At 39.1% G+C, this 26,133-nt stretch overlaps 1 protein-coding gene and 1 pseudogene across 1 annotated transcript; both read left to right on the top strand.

Moving 5' to 3' along the window:
• Window positions 1-750: 750 nt before the first annotated feature.
• On the top strand, window positions 751-4,284 carry LOC150037307 (uncharacterized; annotated as a pseudogene).
• Window positions 4,285-22,285: 18,001 nt separating this feature from the next.
• On the top strand, window positions 22,286-25,469 carry LOC120072752 (heat shock cognate 70 kDa protein 2). The gene is made up of 2 exons (XM_039025231.2): window positions 22,286-22,804; window positions 23,479-25,469. The coding sequence occupies exons 1-2, from the start codon at window positions 22,591-22,593 to the stop codon at window positions 25,206-25,208; spliced, it is 1,944 nt and encodes a 647-aa protein (XP_038881159.1). The 5' UTR covers window positions 22,286-22,590; the 3' UTR covers window positions 25,209-25,469.
• Window positions 25,470-26,133: the final 664 nt, after the last annotated feature.

The raw sequence follows: 26,133 nt of genomic DNA on the forward strand, positions 1-26,133 counted from the left end.
TCCCCTGTCGTCGTCCCTCTTCACGCCTGCCCTTCCCCCTTCGCTTCGTCGTCTGTCGTCCGTCGCCGCCTTCCACCTTCATTGATTGCAAATTTGTTGTTTATTTTCAAGCTTTCATCAAGGTTCGTGCACATCCATTTCATTTATTTTCTCTTATTTTGTATCTTAATTTGAACCATTGTTTTTAATTTCTAGCATGTTGGTAATGTTGGTAATGTTTAATTTTTAGCATGTTACTAATGTTGGTAATTAATGTTGCTAATGTTTAATTTCTAGCATGCTGGTAATCTAATGTGAATTATGAATTATGGATTGTTGATGTTATTGTGGATTGAGTTTTTTTTTTCTTTTAATTCTTAAGGTTATGGATTACTTAATTTAGAAAAAGATATTGTATTTAACACATTTAATATTTTAAAAAAGTTTAAAGAATCTACTAGACATAAAACTAAATTTTGTGTCTAATAGAAAATTGAACTTTAAATTTTGTGACCAATAGGCTTGCAAATTTTAGAAGATGTTGAATAAATGAAAGGCCTATATTAGACACAAAATTGAAAGCTTGGAGATGTATTAAATAAAACATTTGAAAGTTGTTAAGACAATTTAAGCGGTCTAGGGACCTATGTGTTTATTTTGCCTTAAGAAATGAAAATTATGGCTCAATGCTTAATAATATTTTGTACTTTGTTCTCTAATCCAGTTATTGTTTTGGATTACAAGTTGGTTAGAAAATATTTGTTTTTAAAGATGAATAAAGAATGGATTAAACTAAGGAATAAGTTATCACTGGAGTATAGAGAAGGAGTATCACAGTTCTTAGATATGGCAAGATTTCATGTAAATGATTCCGGACGAATAAGATGTCCATGCAAGAATTGTATGAATTCAATTTAGGAAAAGATAGATATTATGGAACGACATCTATTAACATATGGAATATCCCCCTCATATTGTGAATGGGTATATCATGGAGAGCCAGTAAACTTATCTAATAGTCATACAAGTCATTCAATACAGGATGTTGAAATAGATAGTATAGAGAGTAATGCTGTCGAAGAAAATGAGATGTTGAATCTTATAAACGATTTACAAGTTCCAATTGAAAATGAAAATGCAAATGAAGGAAGGATTGAGAATAATGAAATGTCCTTTAATGGTCAAGAAAGAGATACCACGAACTTATTCGAGAATTTAATGATCGAAGCACGTAATGAATTATACCCTGGGTGTTCGCAATTTTCGTCATTAAACTTTTTAGTGAAGTTAATGCATATCAAAGTTCTGAACGGCTGGAGTAACAAATCGTTTGACATGTTGCTGGAATTGTTAAAAGCAGCGTTTCCAGCTGGCATCTCTATACCTACTTCCTTTTATGAAGCCAAGTGAAAATTGTGTGATTTAGGCCTAGGTTATGAGTCTATTCATGCGTGCAAATATGATTGTGTATTGTATTGGAAAGAGTTTGCAGATTTGCATTAATGCCCTCTTTGTGGTGAGTCTCGGTACAAAGTTAATGATGGCAAGGGTAAAAAAAATACCACATAAGGTATTGCGTCATTTTCCATTGATACCGAGATTAAAACGATTGTTTGCATCAAAAGAAGGCGCTTCTGACATGAGATGGCATAAAGATAAGCGAGTTGAAACGGATGATGTATTGCGACATCCAGCTGATGCAAAGGGGTGGAAACATTTTGATCGTGAATTCCCTCATTTCACTTTAGATCCTTGAAATGTTTGTTTGGGATTAGCTTCAGATGGCTTCAATCCGTTTGAAAATATGAGCATTTCTTATAGTATGTGGCTTGTGGTGATAATTCCTTATAATTTTCCCCCTTGGAAATGCATGAAGGAAACAAATTTCTTCATATCTTTGCTCATACCTGGTCCAAAATCTCCTAGAAAGAAAATTGATGTTTACTTGCAACCGTTGATTGAAGAGTTGAAAGAGTTGTGGACAATTGGTGTGCGAACTTATGATTCTGTTGTTGGTGAGTTTTTTCAACTATATGATACCTTATTATGGACGATTAATGACTTCCCTGTGTACGGTGACTTATCTGGATGGAGTACAAAAGGTTATCAAGTATGTCCAATATGCAAAGAAGATAACTCATCCTTCGGGATAAGAAGGAAAATATCATTTATTGGACATCGACGTTATCTTCTGGAGAATCATAGTTGGCGTCGAAGTAGACAGCATGATGGAAAAGTTGAACGTAGACCTCCATCGGTCGTAATGAATGGAGAAGAGATATTACAACAAATAAATATGCTAAACTTTTCTGTGCTTAGCAAACATCCATCGAAGCAAGATAAAAAAAGAAAGCGAATTCTAAACTGGACTAAAAAAAGTATTTTTTTCCAACTTCCATATTGGTCCAGACTATTGTTACGACATAAATTGGATGTAATGCATATTGAAAAAAACATATGTGACAATTTGGTGGGCACATTGTTAAATATTGAAGGAAAGACAAAGGACACAATAAATGCTTGATTGGACTTACAAGATTTGAAGATAAGAAAGGACCTACACTTGATATAGGTCGAGAACAGATTTGTAAAACCACACGCAGCATACACATTAACAAATGGTGAATGGATTTCGTTTTGTAAGTATTTGAAATCAGTGAAATTCCCTGATGGATTTGTATCTAACATATCACGATGTGTCAATGACAAAGATGGAAAAATATCAGGGTTGAAAACACACGACTGTCATGTGTTGCTTCACAGACTACTCCCTATTGGTATTCGAGCATACCTACCGAAGAATGTATCCACTGCTATTGTTGAGTTGTGTACATTATTTCACGACTTATGTGCAAAAAAAATATGTGTAAGTGATTTCAACAGACTACAAGCAGACATCATAGTCATACTTTGTAAATTGGAGAGAATATTCCCACCTGCCTTTTTCGATGTAATGGTACACCTTGCAGTTCATCTACCATATGAAACCAAAGTGGTGGGTCCTGTTAGTTACAGTTGGATGTATCCTATTGAAAGAAGTTTACGAACATTAAAACAATTTGTACAGAACAAAGCACGTCCCGAGGGGTCTATAGCGGAAGCATATGCAATGAATGAATCATGGAACTTCTGCTTGCGATATCTAAGTGGGATTGAAATGAGATTCAATAGAGATGAACGAAATGATGATAACATTCCCCATCACGAGATATTTGGTGAATTTGAATTATTTAGGCAGAGGGTACGACCATTAGGGGCGTTAACTTTACGGACGCTATCAGTGGAGGAAAAGCGTATTGCACATTGGTACATTCTCAACAATTGTAAAGAAATAACAGACTATCGCAAGTACGTTTCAAACTTTTTCCTTTTCTAAATTCTAGGGTATATCCATTGATATAACATTTAAATGATAAATATTGTAGGCAACATTTGAGGTTAATTCATCATGAAGCTCAAAGCGCCTCTGACTTACATATAAAACATCAACGCAAATTTCCTGATTGGTTCAAATCTCAAGTATACATAGTCATTTTGTAGGCAACGGTTGAGGGATGATTCATTCTTCGTATTTATTTTTAATGTATAAGTAATTATCAGGTTCTACAATGGCGCGAGAGAGAAGATATCTCCGATGATTTCTTTTCACTTGCAATGGGACCTTCGTCTGAGGTGCACTCTTACAATGGATGCATTGTTAATGGGATACGGTTTCACACTGTAGAGCGTGATAATCATCGAGCTACACAAAATAGTGGAGTCCTAGTGGCCGGGGAGATCAGTGAGAACACAAGTGTGGATAACAATTTCTACGGTGTTGTAGATGAAGTATTAGATTTGCAATATATGAACAGAAGACGCGTTTTCTTGTTGAAGTGTAGATGGTTTGACACAGATAACAACAAAAGTAATAGAACACATGTGGATTTAGGATACAAATCGATCAATACATCACACTTTTGGTATGTCGACGAGCCTTTCATCTTTGCTATCTAAGCACAACAAGTCTTTTACATTGATGACATCAAACATGGTAGCAATTGGAAAGTTGTTCAAGTAGTCCAAAATAAACGAATATGGGATGTACCGGAAGTGGATGATGATGAAAAAACACAACTAGATTTACTAGAAATTGTTGGTGGTGTCCGAGTGGATGAAACCATTGAGGAGGTTACATTATGTAGAGTTGACGTTGATCCTACAGTTGTGGAAAGACCAATTACTATACATGGCGATCATGACTTCATAAACGATGATGATGAAGAACAATTATCTTCCAATAATAGTTCAAGTGCTGATGAATAATTTGAATTAGATTACGATGATGAGTAATGATGTATCAACTAAATTCTCTTTTTCTCTAGCTTACACGTATTTATTATTAATTTAATATTGTTTTCTCTCTTCTTTGTTTGTATAGATACGATGTCAACCCCTAATAGGCAACGGGAGGCTGATGAAGAATTCCAAGAGTTATGTCTAGGCAACACGGTATCTTCTGTGGGTGATACTTCAGGTTAGTATATTTTGAAATATATTCTGTTAACTGAAATACATCATAAACTGTTTAAAATTTTTTATTCTTCAGATAGTGGCTCAGCATCCAATTGGAAGAAGCGAGAGCATTCGCAGAACATCGAGTTGAAAAAATACGTACAAAACATGGGAGAATCACAATTGTGATAAATGAGGGGGAGACGAAACTGATATCTCAACATTCCGTTCATTTTATTAATGCCATCGGCGTCGCTGTGAGATCCGCATTTCCAGTACGTTGTCGTACTTTTGCTGAGGTTCCAAACGAGTTCATAGAATTGGCTAAAAGTCAATTATTGGTAAGTAATTATAAGTTTATTCTTTTACAGTCATGAACATCATCTATACTAATTCTTCCCTCCCTCTTTTGTAGGCTCATTTCGATCTTGATCTGTCCAGTTAACAACTTAACCGTTTCATAGAACATCAATGCAAAACTCGTTCAAAGAATTTAGATCAGATTTGCACAGACATTATAGAAAGTGTGGAGATCCTCAACAAGCACGTGCCAGTTTACCTACTTGGCTTCAAAATAGGCCAGAAGATTGGTACTTTTTGTGTGACCGCTTCGAGAGTGAAGCGTTTCAGGTACAATATTTATGGCGTGTATCATTTGCTACATTTACTAATACATCACACTATTGACATTTTTTTTTCTTCAAATATAGGAAATGTCTGTGACAAACTGGAAGAATAGAGAGAAATTACCGTTCAACCACGTAGGTAGATCGAAGTCATTCCTGCAAATTCAAGCAGAGTTGCAGGAAAGGGAGGGTCGAGAAATGGGACGTGTTGACCTATTTAGGGAAACACACTCTAAAGGTGGCAAGTTTGTGAACTCGGCAGCTGAAAGTGCACATGTAACATTTTTTTCTTTACTGTCATTTTTTTTTCCACTTTTAACTTTAGTCGCTCGTTCTTACCCATTTAATTATTATGTCTAGTATCAAATGTTGGAATTACAATCCAGCCTCAGTACTGTAGAAGGTTCTCAACCACTAACAAGGGATGAAATCTGTGAGACGGTTTTGGGTAGACGACCCGGATATTCAAAAGGTCTAGGTTGAGGCCCTAAGCCTAAGTCAAGAAGGAGTACCAATTCATCAAGCTCGTCATCTACTCAAGGAACGGAGGTGGGAATGGATGAATTGTGAGTCAATTTCCAACAGTCTCAGTCGAGGATTAAGGAACTCGAAGATGTTCAGAGAAGAATGCAAGAGGATCATGCGAGACAAATTGAAGAAATGAAATAGATGATTGAAGACATGGTACGATCACATAGAGGAGACCCATCAAATTAGGTATGATTACTACATTATTTAGTTGTGTAATATGTTGTTATCCTGCAGTTATGGTAGCAAAGTTTAGTTATGTCTTAAGTAGCTTCATGCAGTTATGGTAGCAAAGTTTAGTTATGTCTTTCGTTATGTCATTTAAAGCTTCAACACTCTCATACAAATTAGATAAGCATCCCACCATGCCTTTATGTTTCAAAAGCCCAATCACAGTCCCTGAATCTCGCTCTCTCCATGAATTTCGCTCTCTCCCTGAATCTCACTTGCAAAGATGCCCTCAGCAGCTTCACACCCTGATTGACATCCAAAGTAATGACTTTCTCCACCAAAGCACCAACTTCTTTGATATTAAACTTGTTCAGGAGAGTAATACTAGAAATGGTGGACATTGGTTTCATAGTCAAATCATCCATCACCATGTAAGGACTAGAATCTCGCTCTCTCCCACCATGCCTTGCAAAACATATGTTAATTTAATTCAACTTTTTTTAAAATCTTAAAAGGGATCACTATTTTATGTCCTGTTTTAATTTAATTAAGATGTGTAATTGTACTTTTGTTCGTTCATGCTTGCATATGAATATGGTTCATATCATTGAATTTTGTAATGTAAGCAACGAATAAGAAATTCTCAACTGTTATATTCATCCTAAACTCATAAGAAATTCTCAACTGTTATATTTAATTAAGATGTGTAATTGTGCTTTTCCTTTACTTTTGATCTTATTTTTATTATTAAATTAGAGGGAGCCTTAACTTGTGATAACAAAGGAATTAAAAGGGAGACTTAAGCAAATTACATAGTAAAGGGGTAGTTAGCCCAATGAGCCCCAACTATGGATTGGGCTAGAATCAAGGCCCATCCTATCATTAAGAGAAATGAAAGGCCCGCAACAATTGTTGTTTCAATATTCCTAAGGCCCAAACTTGCATAAATGGATATGGATTTGAATTGAAAGCTCTCCACTTGGACCCATTAGAATAAAAGAAGAAAGGGTAATTGCAATAAGTGGTACTTTTAGGGGTATTAATCAAATGAATAACAATATATTTAAAGAATTGCAAAATAACAAAATCTATCAATAATAGACTCCATCACTAATAAACTCTTATCAGTGATAAACTCTATCATCAAAAGACTCCTACCAACGATGAAGTCTATCACTGATAGACTTTGTTTCGTTCCCCCTTCCAAGAATATTTCTTTACTATTATTCTACCCCATTATCCTATGCATGCACTAATATTATTTTAAGATAAGCTAGCCCTTCTTACATACTTCTCATGCAAATTTAATTTTTACTAGATTCCAATCTAAAAGATCATATAGGACTTTCAAAAATTGAAAAATAGAGGAAATTGAATTGTTTATCGATATAACATTTCAATGTTTTTGTTTTATTGTAGAATGTTGTTCGGAGATGAGCTGGGACAATTGTTGAAGATGCTGTGTTCGAGAAGTGTTTTAGATGTTGTTCTCATTTTACTTCTTTTATGTATTTCTGATATGAATGTTTATCGACTTCATTTGGATATTGTAATTTTTTACTTGTTATAAAATGGACTTCATTTTCGTTTATGAGAATCTTTATTTGGTATAATATGTTTCACAGGATTTCGTATCAAATTTTAAAAAATTACAAATGATATATTAATTTTAATACTCCCCACACATATAAGATCCCCCGACGCACTCTAAAATGGCATCGGGAGTTAGGGGGAACTCTCGATGCTTATGTGCCGTCGGGAGTTAGGGGGAACTTCCGACGCGTTGTAGCTCATCGGGAGTTCCCCCTAACTCCCGACGCCATTCAAAAGTTCGTCAGGAGATCCTTTCCTGACGGATTTCTCCTGACCAAACTCCCGACGATCGTTTATGCATTGGGAGATCCTCTCCCGATGAATTTTCGACACTTTTCCGACGAAATATGACGTCGGGAAAAGCCAGAATTCCTGTAGTGGTTATATTTATGCATGCATAAAAAGCATTGACATGCATCATCTTTATATTATAATTGTTATAGTATAAGGGTGAATGATAGAATGTTTGCTTGGTTATTACGCTTTATATAAAAGTTATATAGTAATGATCGGACATTGCATGAAGCATGACACATAGGTTACTTTATAATTGTTATAAATGCCTCGTTATACGTAATATTTTTTAGTTGTTTCTTTTTAAGAGTTAAAGAGAAATTAGAACTAAAAGAAATAAGAAAGACATGCATGCTCACTTAGGTTTAATTCATGTTTTAAAATGTTTAAAACTTGGATCACATAGACCTAAGATCACGGTTCTAATATGATTAGCAACTCTAAGGCTTTAATCTTTTAATCAGTTTAGTAGGATTAAATTGGCTAATAAAAGGTTAAAGTGTAGCAAATCTATCTATAAGGGACTTTTTGTCTGAGGCGGGTTCTGTCTAGGTTGGGGTATTTAAGTTGACGAAAATGTAACACCCCTACTTGGGAACTTACCTGGAAAGGTGAATTAGATAGATTTGATGCATGCATGCAAGTTAAGGACAATCTATTAAAGTGTTTAAATGTGACAACTTGAACTTGTTTATATTTCATAAACAAATGTTGTTTATGAGCAAACTTTAAAAAGACCACTTAGACTAAAATCAGTAGTCAGATTGTCTAGGTTAATGAATCCCTAGGTAGAACATTCAGTGGGAGGTACTTGGGGCATAAGATGTTTCACTTAAACCTTTCATTTTTCTCCTTGAGTCCACACTGTGAGATCTACCCTCGGCCTCGCGACATCTTTAGCGTGTCCCCCCAACGGATGGTGTTTAGGTAGGTCAATATCAAGGTGGATGGAGAGAATGTTCATAGTAAGTGGGAGCAGGAAGTGCGATAACATATCCCTCGATCTCCCTCGTTAGGTTGAATAAAGTTACTGCGCATCACCTCGAGGCACCCTGGGAGTGTCCCCCTAAAGGATGGAAGTTTTGCGCGTTTCTTTATTTGATCTCCTGTAAAAGGATAAGGTAACTTAGTCTCTTGTCCTAATCTGTCTTTTCTCACATTAAGGTGGGACTCTAGCACCGAAAACGAGGGGTTAAACTTACACGGAATAGTTAAATGATAACGATTCTGGACCAAAAAATGGTGGCTATTAGGTTCAGTTCCAAGAGTTGGTTCTGCCTAATGGTTGAGAATGTCTCATCCCAGTGAAGGGGCAACTAATCACCCCACCAATGGCATTTCTCCTGACTCACTGGCGCATCATTACAAAATAGAAGTCTATAACTTAGGGTACTTGAAACTGTTTTGCAAAACTAATTGGTTTAAAAGTGGTTTAGCAAAACTAATCAAGATTTGTTCATATTTTCAACAACTTTTTCAAATGGCTACAGCCACCTTATCTTTGTTAAGCGTCAAAAAATTAACTGGCGACAATTTTTCAACATGTAAACACATGATCACGACGATTCTAATCATCAAGGATCTCATGTTCGCTCTCATAGAGGCTTGTCCTCCTATTCCAGCTCTAAATGCTGCTGGAAATGTTCAAGAGGCATACGAGCGATGTACAAGGGCGAATGAGAAGGCTCGAGCCTATATCTTGGCAGTCTTTTTGACATCTTGGCCAAGAAGCATGAGCCTATGGTCTCAGCTCGTGAGATCATGGAGTCCCTGCAGGGGATGTTTGGACAACCGTCTAAACAGCTTATGCATGAGGCTCTTAAATACATTTTCAACTCCAAAATGCAAGAAGGCACCTCTGTTCGTGAACATGTGCTAAATATGATGGTTCACTTCAATGTGGCGGAGTTGAATGGGTCTACTATCGATGAGGGCAGTTAGGTTAGCATAATCCTGCATTCTTTGCCGAGAGCTTCCTACACTTTGTTAGTAATGTGATTCTTAACAAAGTGAAGTATAACCTTATAACTTTCCACAACGAGTTGCAGACATACCAATCTTTACTGAAAAAGTAAAGAGAGGCAGAAGGGTGAGGCAAACGTTGCTTCATCCTCAAGGACGTTCCATAGAGGTTCGACCTCAGGAACAAAGTCTACACCTTCTACTTCTAACTCTACAAAGGGGAAGAAGAAAAAGGGTGATAAGGGAAAAGGGAAGGCACCTGCTAACCCACCGCCTGTCACCCCGAGGAGGCGTTCACCAGTTGCTAAGGGAAAGTGTTTCCATTGCAATCAAGATGGACATTGGAAGAGGAACTATCCTCCATATCTGAAGGAGAAGAAAGCAGCCAAGGCTAAGGCCAAGGCGAATAAAGGTAAATATGATTTACTTGTGCTCAAAACTTGTTTAGTGAGAATGATGATTCGGCCTGGATAATTGATTCAGGCGCCACTAACCATGTTTGTTCTTCTTTTCAGGGGATTAGATCTTGGCGATAACTGAGGGCTGGTGAGATGACGATGCAAGTAGGCACCGGGCACGTCGTCTCAGCTGTGGTAGTGGGAGAGATCCAGTTGACTTTACAGAATAGGTTTCTAAATTTAAATGATGTATATATTGTTCCTGAACTAAAAAGGAACCTTATTTCTGTAAAGTGCTTATTGCAATGTAAATACACTTTTTCTTTCAATTTGAGTAAAGCATTTATTCACAAAGATGGTGTTTTTATTTTCACAGCAAATCTGGAATCAAATTTATATGTGCTTAGGCTGTTAGCCATTAATTTCCTTCATAATACTGAAATGTTCAAAACTTTCGTAACTCAATCAAAACGTCAACGTATTTCACCAAAAGAAAATGCCCAACTTTGGCATCTACGTTTAGGGCACATCAATCTCAATAGGATTGAGAGATTGGTGAAGAATGGAATTCTAAGTGAGTTAGAAGAAAATTCTTTACCTGTGTGCGAATCTTGTCTTGAGGGTAAGATGACTAAACGACCTTTTACTGGAAAAGGTTTTAGAGCCAAAGAGCCTCTTGAGTTAGTACATTCTGACCTTTGTGTCCTATGAATGTGCGAGCCCGAGGTAGCTATGAGTATTTTATCAGTTTTACTGATGATTACTCCAGGTACGGGTATGTTTATCTTTTGCAACGGAAGTCTGAATCCTTTGAAAAGTTCAAAGGCTGAAGTTGAAAACGCATTGGATAGACGGATTAAAACACTTTGATCAGATCGAGGTGGAGATTTTTTGGACTCCGCATTCTAGGACTATTTGATAGAACATGGAATCATTTCCCAACTCTCAGTGCAAGGTACACATCAGCAAAATGGTGTAGTGGAGAGGAGAAATAGGACTTTGTTAGACATGGTTCATTTGATAATGAGTTACGCTTCCTTACCGGACTCATTTTGAGATTTCGCAGCGGAGATTGCGCTGTACATACTCAACTGTGTTCCCTCTAAGTGTGTTGCAAGAACACCTCTGAAGTTGTGGAATGGGCATAAAGTTAGTTTACGTCATTTCCACATTTGGGTTGCCCTGCACATGTGCTTGAGGCTAATCCCAAGAAGTTGGAACCACAATCGAGGTTATGCCTCTTTGTAGGCTACCCCAAAGGTACACGAGGGGGTTATTTTTATGATCCGACGAAAATTAGGGTGTACGTTTCAACAAACGCTACTTTCCTAGAGGAGGATCATATAAGGGAGCACAGTCCACGAAGCAAAGTCGTGTTACGTGAACTTTCCAATGAAACTATTGAAACTTCAACAAAGGTTGTTGAAGAGCCTGCTACATCAACAAGAGTTGTTAATGGGAGTTCATCCAGTAGATCGGTTCCATCTTAAGAGTTGAGGGAACCTCGACGTAGTGGGAGGGTTGCGAACCCACCCATTCACTATCTGGGTTTCACAGAAATCCTTGCTATGGTAGCAGATGGCGACGTTGAGGATCCGTTGTCTTATATGAAGGCAATGGAGGATGTTAATCGGGATGAATGGGTAAAGTTCATGGATCTCGAGATGGAGTCGATGTGAAACCCGAATTTCCATTTTCCCTACTTAAGCAGGTGGTTAAGGAAATTAACTAAGTGAAAGTTAAATCCTATGTTAAAATGAAGGAAATTTCTAAGTGTTGAATAGATTTTCCTTGAGTAGTTTTGAGTTAAGCTTTAATTGATGAAATTTGGCTAAGTATAAAGTTAAAAACACCCATGCGTTAAGAGTTAGGAGACATTAACGCATAAGTTGAAAAGGCAACCATGCGTTTGTAAGGTTGGACGCATGATTAGCCGAAGTATTGGTAAGAGGCATTGCCAAGAGTAACCATGCGTTGGAAGCCAAGAAGAAAAAATGACAAGTGTTGGACTATGCGTTGATGTAGTGCCCATGCGTTGGCCATGAAGTCTTGAGAGGTTACTTGAGCATGGAGAGAGGCTGAAGTATGACCAAGGACAACGCATACGGCAACCACTATCTTGAGAGGTTAGAACAACGCATGTGATAAGACGGTTGCGATGGATACGATGGATGCGTTGGCAGCATGCAACGATGAATGGCATACGGCGCTGGGTGTATGCGTTGATGGTATGCGACAGCACTATGCGTTGGTGTCACACGGTGATGCTATGCGACAACGCTATGTGTTGATGACATGCGGCGATGCTATGCGTTGATGTCATGCGACAGTGCTATGCGTTGGTGGCATGCGGCGGCCTTGCTACGCGAGAGTGTGCGACTGAGGGCATGCGGTGATGCGGCCGAAAGTATGTTGCACGATGGATGCGATGGCATGCAGCGACCGTGCTAAGGTATAAGCTATGCGATGTAACAAGCTAAGGTGGACGCATAGTGATTCCCTTACGTTGTTAAGGCTTACGGTAACAAGGTTAATGAGGTGGGTTGCGTTGGTCATAAGAGATGCGTTAGCAAGAACCTAGGTGATGGTGAGCTATGCCTTGAGGTGTTGAGTTGAGAACCAAGTCAACCCAAAGGTTGCTATGCATTGGTGATGTGTTATGCATTGGACATCCGAGGGCATGTGGGTGCATAGGACAAGGCTAGTAGTATGCGTTGAAAGGGTGTTGGTCATCATCCTAGTTGAACGCATATGAAGTTGGGTGGACACACATGAAGAATGAATGCATATGAAGGATGGACGCATTCAAGGACGTCATCCAGACATGTGGCTTGATAAGAAGGAGTCTTAGGCCTTAAGAAAATGAGGTGGTTACATGAGAAGACATGCAAATTTGAGGGTTGTGCATTGGTAAAAGGGGAGCAAGACACCTTGGGTTGTGCTGATGCAAGATTGCGGTAATAGTATAAGGAAGAGACACTTGAACATGCGGCCAAGTAGGAGGTGTCGGCCTTAGAGCAGACTTGGACGCCTATAAATAGGGCCAAGGACTTCATATGAGAACTCAAAATCTCTTCAAAGGACGTAAAGAAGAGTGTATTGGGAGGAGACCATGCGTTGATAGCAAGACCATGCATTGGTCAAGAGATTCCAAGAGGGGAGATGCTGCCAGACAGAAAGGACAGGAAGTAGCATCAACTTGGGAAGAGAAGTTCTCCCAGAATACTCGTGCGTTTGATGTGATTTCAAAGCCACTTGAAAGCTAGGAGAGTCTAGTTTTCAGGGTAGGGCTGCTGGAGAAGAAGCTCCAAGGAATCAGGTTGGAGAATGAGGAAAAAACAGAAAGATCGAGCTGTAGGGTAAGCTTGAGCCAGCCCGGATGTTTTGATGATTCCAGTCAAACCACGAGGAGTTCGGAGCTAAGATTTTGTAAGATTCCTGAGACATTTTAGAACATGTTTTCAGAAGGAAGTAACTTAAAATAAGTTCTGGAACTATGAGTAATCTAAGCTGATAATTGAATCTGGAATTTAGGGTTCAAAAGGGAACCAAGGAAACCTAAGGAACTTCGGAAAGGAAAGTTCCTAACCAACCAAGGTGAGTGGTTATTCTATTATTTGTATAATTGATTTCTATGTATATATGTGAATATATATACAGCTTATGTTTGAAATATTGGCATGATCGGTAAATGTGTTTTGCCTAAATTGATTGTTGTTGTATTATTGTCATAATGTGTATGTCATGGTGTCGGAACGAGATTTGTACTCAGGATACTGTTAGCATGCCTTGTGGATGCTTGGCTTGAAATGTCAAGGTACCTGACTGGAATTGTCAATGTACTCAAGCATGACTGACAGGAACTAATAATATACTTAGTAGACTATAGGATTATGTCCAAACTTGGTCATCGCGGGTTATTCGTGGAGAATAACCGAGGAAGATACATGATCATACCAAGGTTGTCCAACTGACAGGCTAGGGTGATTACACTTTATTATGTGATTGTTGTTGATCATGGAATTGTATTCCCAAAAATGAACTTCTAAAACCAAACTTGTGTTTGTTTAAAGTTGCCACTCACTAAGCTTTATAGCTCACGTTTTCTATGTTTTATGTCTGTCCCCTCCCCCCCCCCCCCCCAGGTAGCGGAAAATGAGAAGTTCCAGGGTGCTGCTAAGGTCAAAGTCTGCCACATACCACAGTTACACTTCTGAAGGGTTTTACAGTTGTGGTTGTCAACTTTGTAATTAAGTCTTGGAGTTGTATGAACATTACATTGTTGTAATAAAATGGGCATACCTAATCAGTTGTTGTTTGCCTCCTTGACTTAATCAATTGATTGTTGAATTTGTTCATTGGTATCAGAGTTATTTTCGCAAGAGTTATTAGGCAGTAAGTGTCAACAAAAGGGTTGATAACTGTTGCAGTCATATCCTTTTCTAGGCTCAGAGGGTAGTCTGGGACGGGGTGTGACAGTCGATGTACTTCAACTCAGTATGGGATCTTGTAGATCAGCCTGATGAGGTTCACCCTATAGGTTGTAAATAGATCTACAAGCGCAAACAGGGTGCTGGTGGGAAGGTACAGACCTTCAAAGCTCGACTTGTGGCAAAGGGTTATACCCAAGTAGAGGGAGTCGACTATGAAGAGACTTTCTTGCCTGTTGCCATGTTAAAGTCGATCCGCATCCTCCTGTTCATTGCAGCTTATTATAATTATGAGATCTGGCAAATGGACATCAAGACGGCCTTTCTGAATGGCAAAGGGTTATAGCCTAAGGTCAAGAGAAAAAAGTTTGCAAACTGAATCGGTCCATTTATGGACTGAAATAGGCTTCTCGATCTTGGAACATACGATTTGATGCTACAATCAAGTTATATGGCTTTGACCAAAACGTTGATTTACCTTGTGTCTACAAGAAGATCATCAACATTTCAGTAGTCTTCTTAGTGTTGTATGTAGACGATATCCTACTCATTGGGAATGATGTAGGTCTACTGACTACAGTTAAGAACTGGCTAGAGTCCCAATTCCAAATGAAATATTTGGGAAAGGCTTAGTTTGTTTTAGGGATCCAGATTTTTTGGGATCGTAAGAACAAAGTGCTAGCACTGTCTCAGGCATCGTACATTGACAAGATGTTGCTCAAGTACTCGATGCAGGGCTTCAAGAGGGGCTTACTACCGTTCAGGCATGGAGTCACTTTGTCTAAGGAAATGTGTCCTAAAACGCCTCAAGAGGTTGAGGAAATGAGACGAGTCCCATATGCGTCTGCCATTGGCAGTTTGATGTACGTGATGCTCTGTACTCGTCCAAACATGTGCTACGCTGTGGGCATAGTCAGTAGGTATGAGTCTAACCCAAGCCAGGGTCACTGGACCGTAGTGAAGAACATCCTCAAGTATCTTCGGAGAACGAGGAACTACATGCTCATGTATGGTTCTAGGGATTTAATCCTTACAGGATACACGGATTCTGACTTTCAGTCTGATAAGAACTCTCGCAAGTCCACATCAGGGTCAGTCTTCACTCTTAACGAAGGAGCTGTAGTATGGCGAAGCACTAAGTAGGAGTGCATCGCCGACTTCGCTATGGAGGCGAAGTACGTAGCGGCTTGTAAAGCTGCTAAGGAGGTCATCTGGCTCAGGAAGTTCTTGACAAACCTGGAAGTTGTTTCAGATATGTCTAGGCCTATTACCCTTTATTGTGATAATAGTGGGGCAGTGGCGAACTCCAAGGAGCCAAAGAGTCACGAGCGCGGAAAACACATGGCGCGGAAGTATCATCTGATCCGCGAGATAGTGCATCGAGGAGACGTGATCGTCACGCAAATCGCTTTGGAGCACAATGTTGCTAACCCGTTTACGAAGGCTCTCACGGCTATAGTGTTTGAAGGTCACCTACGGAGCGTGGGTCTACAGGATCGCCCGCGGATGAACTAGGGCAAGTGGGAGGTTTTATTGTACTGGGCTTTTATGCCCTAGTTTATTGTTTTGTACTAAATTTTTTTTGTACACCCCACTTCGCTTTAGGATAAGTGGGAGATTGTTGGGATTGATGCCCTAAAGTCTCGTGTCCTGTAGTTTGTAAACAGTATATACGAACACCTGTGATTGTTAATATATGATATTTACTTCACCTCTTGTTGTTTTGCTCATTTACTTGTTTTATTTGCTTTACCACAAACCAATAAACATAAAATCCATGGTTATCTGTATGTGACTCAAGCATGTATGTGGTGACATACAAGTGGATCATGTCTTGAGTGATAACCAAAATGGTCTGTAGTATATGGATATAGGAGCGAAACCTTATCTTGGTAATACTACGGACGTGACCTACTTTGTGGAATGGTCACAAGTGTTGTGACTTGCCACAGATGATCTTTCCTAAACGATCGTCTAGTTTTTCCTAAATGATCATGTAGTTCTACTATACGATAAGCGTCCCCGCTATACGATAGCAGAGCTCTTCTCGTGCGCCCTTATCATCTACATGAAATCCTCTTCTTCGTCCTCTACCAAACTTAACAGAGCCCACTCTTTGGGTTTTTTATGCTGAGGATACCCGAGATTCCCTTGTGGTGGTGTTGTCCCCGAAGCCTTGTTGTGTACGTTTGGATCGTGTAGTAACAATCGAGAGACTCACCAGGTGCTGGTAGATCGGTGCGAGTTTTCCACTGCTGTGGGTTCACACAAACAAAGTCCGTCTTCCTCTGGTATGAACCCCTTTCTCTATATTTTATTATATTCTGAGCATGTTGTTGATGAGTTTAATATCCATAACTGTTAGTATGGAATGTATATCGTTTTTGTTTTGATCACTGTGAAATCGGAGCGATCTAAGCCCGCTCATGGAACTCTCGGTATGAGATTTTTCAATATTATGTCCACTCAATGTAACCATGATTAGTAAGTTAACCCTTCACAGGTTGTTCACAATAACGGTTGGATCAAGTCTCTGTTTTACCCCCGAAATTACCTCCTATTCCTTAAGTTTCCACTGATCCCCTAATGAACAATTGTTTTGTGATCCAATCACAAAACCGAGTCCCTCTCATACCAATAGAGGGCGGGATCCCTTGTTCAAGCCCCAGAATTAGCACTTAAGGGATCGTATCCAATAGTGTTACCAGAATAGAGGGCGGGATCCCCTAATGAACGAATTAGGATCACTTCATTTGTAGCACTTTACAACTCCTTGTAACAACTACAGAGCATACCATATCCAATAGTGTTACCAGAATAAGGTACCCAACCTTATCCATGTACTATAGATCATTTTGACTATTTACTCTAACCTGATCCACCTTTATGTCTCCACATAAAGTCCAAATACTCATCCAATAGTCAAGGGACTTTTAGGTTTATTGGATTTCTATTCAAGCAATAGATCTATTCAATAACACCTTTATTAAATTTTCAGAATAAGCTCCATTGTTTACATACCACGAGTTTTAGGACATAAAACCCAACATCTATCGGCAATGCTATTCGTGCATTTTTTCCCATGACATTTCATGGATTGTGCACATGGCATATAGAACAAAATATGGTTACAAACTTTAAGGATAACACGATTGTTGGGATATTTAGAGATGTAGCAATGGCATTTCGCATGACAGAGTTCCAGACAAAATGGGACGAACTCCGTAGTTTTCGAGATGGTACTGTCACGAAATATCTGGAAGACATTGATCTTCAAAGGTGGGCACGGGTTTACCAAATAAAACGAAGACATGATAACATGACATCAAACAGTGCAGAGTGTTTCAATTTGTTAACTAAAGAGTATCGACCATTGCCCATAGTATGCTTAATTGAACATGTTAAAGGAATGCTCTAATCGTGGTTCTATGAACAGAGAATTACTGGACATCTCGAACGATATTGCACTCTGACTACTGTGAAACCCGATTGGCAAGTGGGCTGATAAGGGCAGACGATATCGGGTTGAACCTATTGATTGTTATCGGGTACACGTGTGAGATAATCGATTGGACAGTATTGTCAATCTTCACACGAATGAACGCACGTGTAAGGAATTCGACTCACTTGGTATCTCGTGTTCACATGCAATTGTTGCTACCAAGGAACGAAATATACCCATCCACAGTCCTTGTAGTCGATTTTAAGTGGACTCTCTAATGAATGTATATGCGGAGCCTATAAATCCACTTGGCCACATATCTAAATGGAATAGACCTCATGAATATGTAGAAAAGATTATCCTTCCTCCGAAGTTTGTGGCACAAGCCGGGCGACAGAGAGTGAGAAGAATACCATCCAGAGGAGAATTTCGCAGATAAATGAAATGTGGTCGGTGTGGGAATTATGGGCATAACCGCCAAAATTATACCAAACCGCTTACAACCGTGCGACATGTTGAAAATGCCAAAGACCGTGACACAAACACCCCTCATCTAGTTTAGTTTATAACTAACTTGTAACATTTCATTTGTTATAAATACCATTGATCAGTTTTTCATACGTGATACTTGTAACATACTTGTAACATACTTCACACTTTTTCATACTTGTAACATACTTCATACTTTTTCATACTTCATACTTGTAACACTTCATACTTCATACTTTCATCTTGTAAACAAAAAACAATAACAAGCTGGAGTATTTCTATAATAACAATCTTCATACTCTCTCAATCTTCATACTCTCTCCATCTTCATATTCTCTCAATCTTCATACTTGTAACAAAAAACAATAACTTCATACTCTCTCAATCTTTATACTTGTAACAAAAAACAATAACTTCATACTCTCTCAATCTCGCTCTCTCTCAAAATCTCACACTCTCAATCTCGCTCTCTATCAAAATCTCGCTCTCTCAATATTTGAACTTTGAACCTTGAACCATATAATGTTCTACATACCATTGATATAATGAAAAGAGCAGTAGCTCAATTATACATGTTCTGATAAAATTATGATATTGAACTTTGAATTTTGAACTTTAAACTTACATAAAAAAATATATGTTCAATTATACATGTGTACCATTGATACAGTAATACAATGAAAAGAGCAGTAGCTCAATTATACATAAAAAATAAATGTTTTTACATACATAAAAAATACATGTTTTATAACATGAAAATATGGAGTGTTTGCCCATAGTTGACACGCTAACTGCATCCTATATTCACTCATCTTCTTCTAAGTGATTACGGACGGATCAGCACCAGTCACCAAGTGTTCTAGTAATTTTATTGCGAAGATGCCACAATCAAGCGACCCATGTTGTATGTCGAAATTCATAGGTCGCAAGATTTTCCAACGGACTGTGGATAGGTCCGACTTTGAACGATCCACGTCACAGTAGTGAAGTAGGGATGGTTCTGTGACAGTCAATGGCTCTAGCCAATTCACCAGCTTTCTCATTGGTGTGTATGACGGAAGTGAATCAAACACGAATATGTGGCCTCTATTAATGTCCATTGCTCACTGATATTCATCGCTGTATAAACGAAATCCACATCTGCCCATTTGACATCGAATTTACCGGTGACGTAGTCCTTATACGTGTCTTCATCTTCCCATGCTAGGGCAGCCTCCAGAAGTGTCTTATTCTTTATTCGTTTAAATACCCTGCTACAAGCATTATGGTGACTCTGTCAAATAAAATGAGAAGTTAAGTAACGAAATATAATGAGAAGTTAAGAAACGAAATATCAAAATTTACCGTTACATCAATTGGCAAGATGGTAAACTTGTACATGCACATGTCGGGTCGGGTATAAAATTTTTCTTTCATAAAATAAAATAAAGTATTTATGGTCTGCACAAAAAATTACTATGTCAGTAAAAGTACAAGATAGCCAACATGTAAAGAAGTCAAGACTAGGAAACTTACATCACACTCGGCCCACGAACTCGAGGAAATCAATTCCTTGAAGAATTGCTTGGCGAGTGGTTTAAAAGAGTTCTCTTGAACCTCGTTGTCGGTATTCTCGTCCAAGATCCAGCCCATCATTTCTGTAACGATATTGTGTGGAATATCATGTGCTACGTTGTATGTGACAATCGCTCTGATAGTGACGTAGCTACACCTAGGAGAGGATGCTTAACCACACTTTTCTTCTTTACTTGAGCTGGAGGTGTATGTTTATCAACAGGTTTCCTCTTACAAATAATTTTTTGAGATTTCTACATAAATAAATAACAAAACATTACTCATCAAGAAATATAAAAATATAAACAAAGATTACTGATCAATAAATTACTCACCGATGTAACTCCTTCTGTGGTCATAACAATCCCAGAAGTGTTGGGCTCTGGGATGCTAAACATGTCAACCTCTGTATGTGGCATGGTGAGTAAGGTAGACATGTCAGGCTCTATTTGTGGGACGTTGGCCTTTATAGGTTCGATATCAGTTGGTGATGTTGTGGTGATATCAGGCTGTAGAGAGAGAATGAGAGTAGGTGAAATGGTGGTATCGGGCTGTAGAGGGGGGATAGGAGTGTCAAAGGCAGTCGCATTATTGGTATCAGGATCCCAAAATGGGATAGGTGACCTTGTCATCTCCTCATTCACCGTGGAACCCTTCAATTAGTAAATTAAAATGATGAGTTCACGAACACATAAAAACTAAACACATAAAGACATAAATGATAGTAAATGCAAACCTTGCACATAGATTGCAACAGTGACAGGATGGCTGACAATTGCCCTTTCATGTCCGTCATGTTTTCCTCCATATTGGATACATGACTATCTAAACCTGATATATGGCCATCCAACCTCAACAGTGAGCTGTCAATTGTCCGCAAGTACGAATAAATAGAATCGTCGAGATTGGCTCCCTCTTGCGGCCGGCAGCACACACAGGACACTCCTCATCCATAGATCGCTCTCTACGGGAGTCCGCAAGATATACATCAAGTTGGTTCAACTCGTCCTCATCGCGTACGTCCCCCATCACATCATGGAACATATCATCACTAGGTGTGTATGTCCCTCCTTCCACCCTTCCATATTCAGCATCCTCGTGCTCAGAATGCTCAGGTTCATCCCATCTCTCCACCTTGACAACTTCATCATTGTCATCTCCACGATGATCATCACCGTCCCTTTCACTTTCAGGACTACCCCCATCACTGGTCTACCTATTGCCCACTTTCAAAACTATCATCATCCGCACCTAGATGAAATATAGGTCGTCTGTCCACTGGGGTATCCCGAAACTCCCTCTCAGCATTTGTCATGACAGTACCCTCTTTAACCTTTATCTGCATTAACAACCCAGTAAACTGGTTAGTGTCAATTTAACAACCAAATAAACATATTATGCATAGAGTAAACGTACATTGTTAGACTCAAATATCTCTCTCTCGAGTACTTTGAAGGACACTGAGTGGGAGCATAATCATCATAATATGTGGGGCAAAGCCACCTTGCTCCTTCCCTCCACAATGTTCCTAGCTATCGATGCAGGTAGGATCTTGTACGTCCATACCTAAATAAAATTTAACATATATTAAGAACAATAGTAATGGTAAATTAAACAACACAATTATTATGTTAAGCAAATTTACCTGGAACGCTTGTGGAAATCCACGTAAAGAGTACTTCACAACGTAATTTTTATTTCCTTTGACCTTCGTCTTGTATAGACTGCTCTTATCATTCAACACCGTCTTTAGGGCATCCAATGTCCTCTCCCAAATAAGGGTACCCCAATCAAGACTGTTGTAGTACTCTAAGTTTTGAACGTCCTTAAAACGTTTGAGATCCACTACATTTTTCTATTTGTTTTTTCCCATCATTGCAACCTCAGTATAGTAGACTATTGTGATCTTCACAACATCCTCATCATTTTCAAACTCCAACTCCTTGTATTTTTCTTCAAGTTGACGAAGATGTAAGGTATCCTTCATCACTCGATTACTAAAATACTTGATTGCAAGTTCATAGGAGGACTGCTGGTTCTGATCAACTCGTGTTGGGGATTGCCACAAACCAGTCATCAACAAAAAATCATCCTTCGAAAAAGTGACAACCTTTCAACAAACAGAGAATGACATCGAATCTGATTTCGTTCTCTTCACTTCTCTCAATAACATGTGATGGATAATTGGGTTGTTAAACACCATGGTTATCATAGGAACATTATACATTAAAATGATAATTTAATTCAACAAAAACAACGAATAAAAGAAAAAGAAAAAGAAAAAAAAATGAATATTTGTTCCGGATTCGCTGGATGTGATGCGCAAGGGAAGCGTAGGGAAAATACATGGAGCGAGAGGGAAAGTGGGAAATCTGAAGTCTACGCCGACCTCGTCTGAACCGATCCGGCCGTTCATTCTCTTTCCAATCCAACGGCTCAAAACCTCAGCTAGGGTTCCGAACCTTCTCGAATTTTTTGAATTCGTTGGCTATATAATCATCTTATTCCTCTCTGCTACGCCCACTTCATATAACCTAGTTTCGCCTCTCTTCTTCCCAGATCTCCGCTTCTTTCTCCTTTCCCATTTTTCTCTTCTTCCTTGCTATCACCACCGTTACACAGCCACCAAAATGGCCGGCAAGGGAGAAGGTCCGGCTATCGGAATCGATCTCGGAACAACCTACTCTTGCGTCGGTGTCTGGCAACACGATCGTGTTGAGATCATTGCCAATGACCAGGGTAACAGGACTACCCCTTCCTATGTTGCCTTCACCGACACTGAGCGTTTGATTGGTGATGCTGCTAAGAATCAGGTCGCCATGAACCCGATTAACACCGTCTTTGGTAAGATCTAACTTCTTGGCTTTCATTTTCTCTTTCTTTCTTATTGGATCTATTGTGTTTCTTTCGTTTTGTTGTTCTTTATGTTAGTAATGTTGCTTCTGATGAATGCGTTTGGCTATGAATATGTTAGTGGTTGTAGATCTAGTTTTTGGATCTGAGTCTTGTATCGAATTATAATCTGGATCTGTTGTGCTTTGTTATATAATGAGTTGGGAATTTTCCATGTATGTTATTTAGCACATATTAGAACGATGGGAGTAATTATTTGGACGTAGAGACCACTTATGAACAATATTTAGAACTGTTGGTACGTCTTTTTCGTTCTTTATTCTTTTCATGGAAATTTGAATCTGATAGGAATACTATACTTAGATTGATTCGATCATGCATAACCTTTATTCTCATGTGATATACATTCTTTTAATCTTTAGGGTCTATCGAAGAGATCAGTACATAGTTTAATGTATCTGAAGGATCTTTATTTGTAATGTTCTTCTGTAGATTTGCGATAGTGCCAAATAGTTTTTAGTTTTCTAGCATTGATTCACGTATATATGTCTCCAATCGCATGATGTAGTCGAATTGCAATCCAACTCTGTCTATGTTATTGAATTCCTGTTTGATGCTCTTTTGTCTGAGTTATTTACTAAATGATCTTATTGAACTGTGGACAGACGCAAAGAGGTTGATCGGTAGAAGATTCAGCGACTCTTCAGTCCAAAGCGACATCAAGTTGTGGCCATTCAAGGTCATCCCTGGACCTGGTGACAAGCCCATGATTGTTGTCAACTACAAGGGTGAAGAGAAGCAGTTCGCTGCTGAAGAAATCTCTTCCATGGTTCTTATTAAGATGCGTGAAATTGCCGAAGCTTACCTTGGTTCCACAGTGAAGAATGCCGTTGTCACTGTTCCTGCTTACTTCAACGACTCTCAACGTCAAGCTACCAAGGATGCCGGTGTCATTGCTGGTCTCAATGTCATGAGAATTATCAACGAGCCCACCGCTGCTGCCATTGCCTATGGGCTGGACAAGAAGGCAACAAGTGTCGGTGAAAAGAATGTTCTGATCTTCGATCTTGGTGGTGGTACTTTTGATGTTTCTCTTCTCACCATTGAAGAGGGTATCTTCGAAGTGAAGGCCACTGCCGGAGACACTCATCTTGGTGGTGAGGATTTTGACAACAGATTGGTCAACCACTTTGTTCAGGAATTCAAGAGGAAACACAAGAAGGACATCAGTGGCAACCCAAGAGCTCTTAGAAGGCTGAGGACTTCTTGTGAGAGAGCTAAGAGAACTCTCTCATCCACTGCTCAAACCACCATTGAGATTGATTCTTTGTACGAAGGCATTGACTTCTACTCCACCATTACTCGTGCTAGATTTGAGGAATTGAACATGGATCTTTTCAGAAAGTGTATGGAACCCGTTGAGAAGTGTTTAAGAGACGCCAAGATGGACAAGAGCACCGTCCACGATGTTGTTCTTGTTGGTGGTTCTACTAGGATTCCCAAGGTCCAACAATTGTTGCAAGACTTCTTCAATGGCAAGGAGCTTTGCAAGAGCATCAACCCCGACGAAGCTGTTGCCTATGGTGCTGCAGTTCAAGCTGCCATCTTGAGTGGTGAAGGCAATGAGAAGGTGCAGGATCTTCTTCTATTGGATGTCACCCCTCTTTCTCTTGGTTTGGAAACTGCCGGTGGTGTTATGACTGTTCTCATCCCAAGGAACACCACAATTCCCACAAAGAAGGAGCAAGTCTTCTCTACCTACTCAGACAACCAGCCCGGTGTGTTGATCCAGGTATACGAAGGCGAAAGAACAAGAACCCGCGACAACAATTTGCTTGGAAAATTTGAACTCTCCGGTATCCCTCCAGCTCCTAGGGGTGTTCCTCAAATCACAGTGTGCTTCGATATTGATGCCAATGGTATCTTGAACGTCTCTGCTGAAGACAAGACCACCGGTCAAAAGAACAAAATCACCATTACTAATGACAAGGGTAGACTCTCCAAGGAGGAGATCGAGAAGATGGTTCAAGAAGCAGAGAAGTACAAGTCTGAGGATGAGGAGCACAAGAAGAAGGTGGAAGCCAAGAACGCTTTGGAGAATTACGCTTACAACATGAGGAACACAGTGAACGACGAGAAGATTGGTGCTAAGCTTTCCCCGGCCGACAAGAAGAAGATCGACGATGCCATTGAGCAGTCCATCCAATGGCTCGACGCCAACCAGCTCGCCGAGGCAGACGAGTTCGAGGACAAGATGAAGGAGTTAGAGAGCATCTGCAACCCAATCATCGCCAAGATGTACCAAGGTGCCGGAGCTGACATGGGTGGCGGTGCTGATGACAGTGCTCCTTCCGGCGGCAGCGGTGCTGGTCCCAAGATTGAGGAAGTCGACTAAGCTTAGCTTACCCGTTTTTCTCTCTCTCCAATGTCGTCTTTTGTCTTACTTTTTCTTTTTCCTTTTTTATTTTGGAACAATCGATTTTGATTATCATTTTCGTGGCTTAATTAGTGAAAGCCACTTTACCGGCTTAATTTTTTCTCTCTCAAGTTTCGAAGACATTTTATTTTAGTGGTGGAAATTACTTTGGCCACAAAAAACACTGTGTTATATTTTCCTGCATGTGAAATTTATTAATTGGTGGTCATATTTCAGTTCCCTCTGGTTTTGTCTTCATCTGAAAATCTAATTTCTAGCCCGAACATCCATACGAATTGGGCTTTCTGTTTCGTTGATAACCAAGCCCATTAGTTATTGGGTTCGTGGGCTTATTGAGCTATTGGCTAAATTATAAATAATTATCCAGGTTACTTAATATTAAAATTAAAATTAAAATAAAAATGTAAATTCGGTTTAATTTTATTAATATCAGGGACAAAAAAACAATAAAATAATAATTAAAAAAAAAAACACGCGTTGTCAGCTGTCATAAAACCATGGTTGGTTATTATATAAAGAAATAATATTATAAATTAAAAAAACGGAATAATTGAGAGGCTATAATTGGTTTAGAAATGTGTTAGGCCTTATCTCAGGCGCCATCCTTGACTTGACTCTCTCCCCTTTAGACAAATCCATCCATTGAAGTTTCAAAAACCCTTGCCTATGCTGATTTTCTATTTGATAAATTCGTTGATTGTTTGGGAATTCGAGTATTGAAAATGAAGTATCAGAATATTGTTTAAGTCGCTGTCGATATTTCTTTTAGTTATTTTTTAAATTACTGAATTTGTTATATTATTAAAGGGAAAAAAAAACAAAAAAAATCCTCAAAAAAAAGAAGAAAAAACAGAAATTCGAAGGACTCCAATCTCCATTTATA

This window comes from Benincasa hispida, chromosome 3 (assembly GCF_027475165.1).
Source record: "Benincasa hispida cultivar pf3 chromosome 3, pf3_genome.v1.1, whole genome shotgun sequence".
Classification (NCBI taxonomy): domain Eukaryota; kingdom Viridiplantae; phylum Streptophyta; class Magnoliopsida; order Cucurbitales; family Cucurbitaceae; genus Benincasa; species Benincasa hispida.

Excerpts from the sequence above, each read along its gene's own strand:
- LOC120072752 (XM_039025231.2), top strand. The coding sequence starts at position 22,591 with ATGGCCGGCAAGGGAGAAGGTCCGGCTATCGGAATCGATCTCGGAACA. Across the intron at positions 22,805-23,478 it reads CCCGATTAACACCGTCTTTG|ACGCAAAGAGGTTGATCGGT; the intron begins GTAAGATCTAAC and ends AACTGTGGACAG.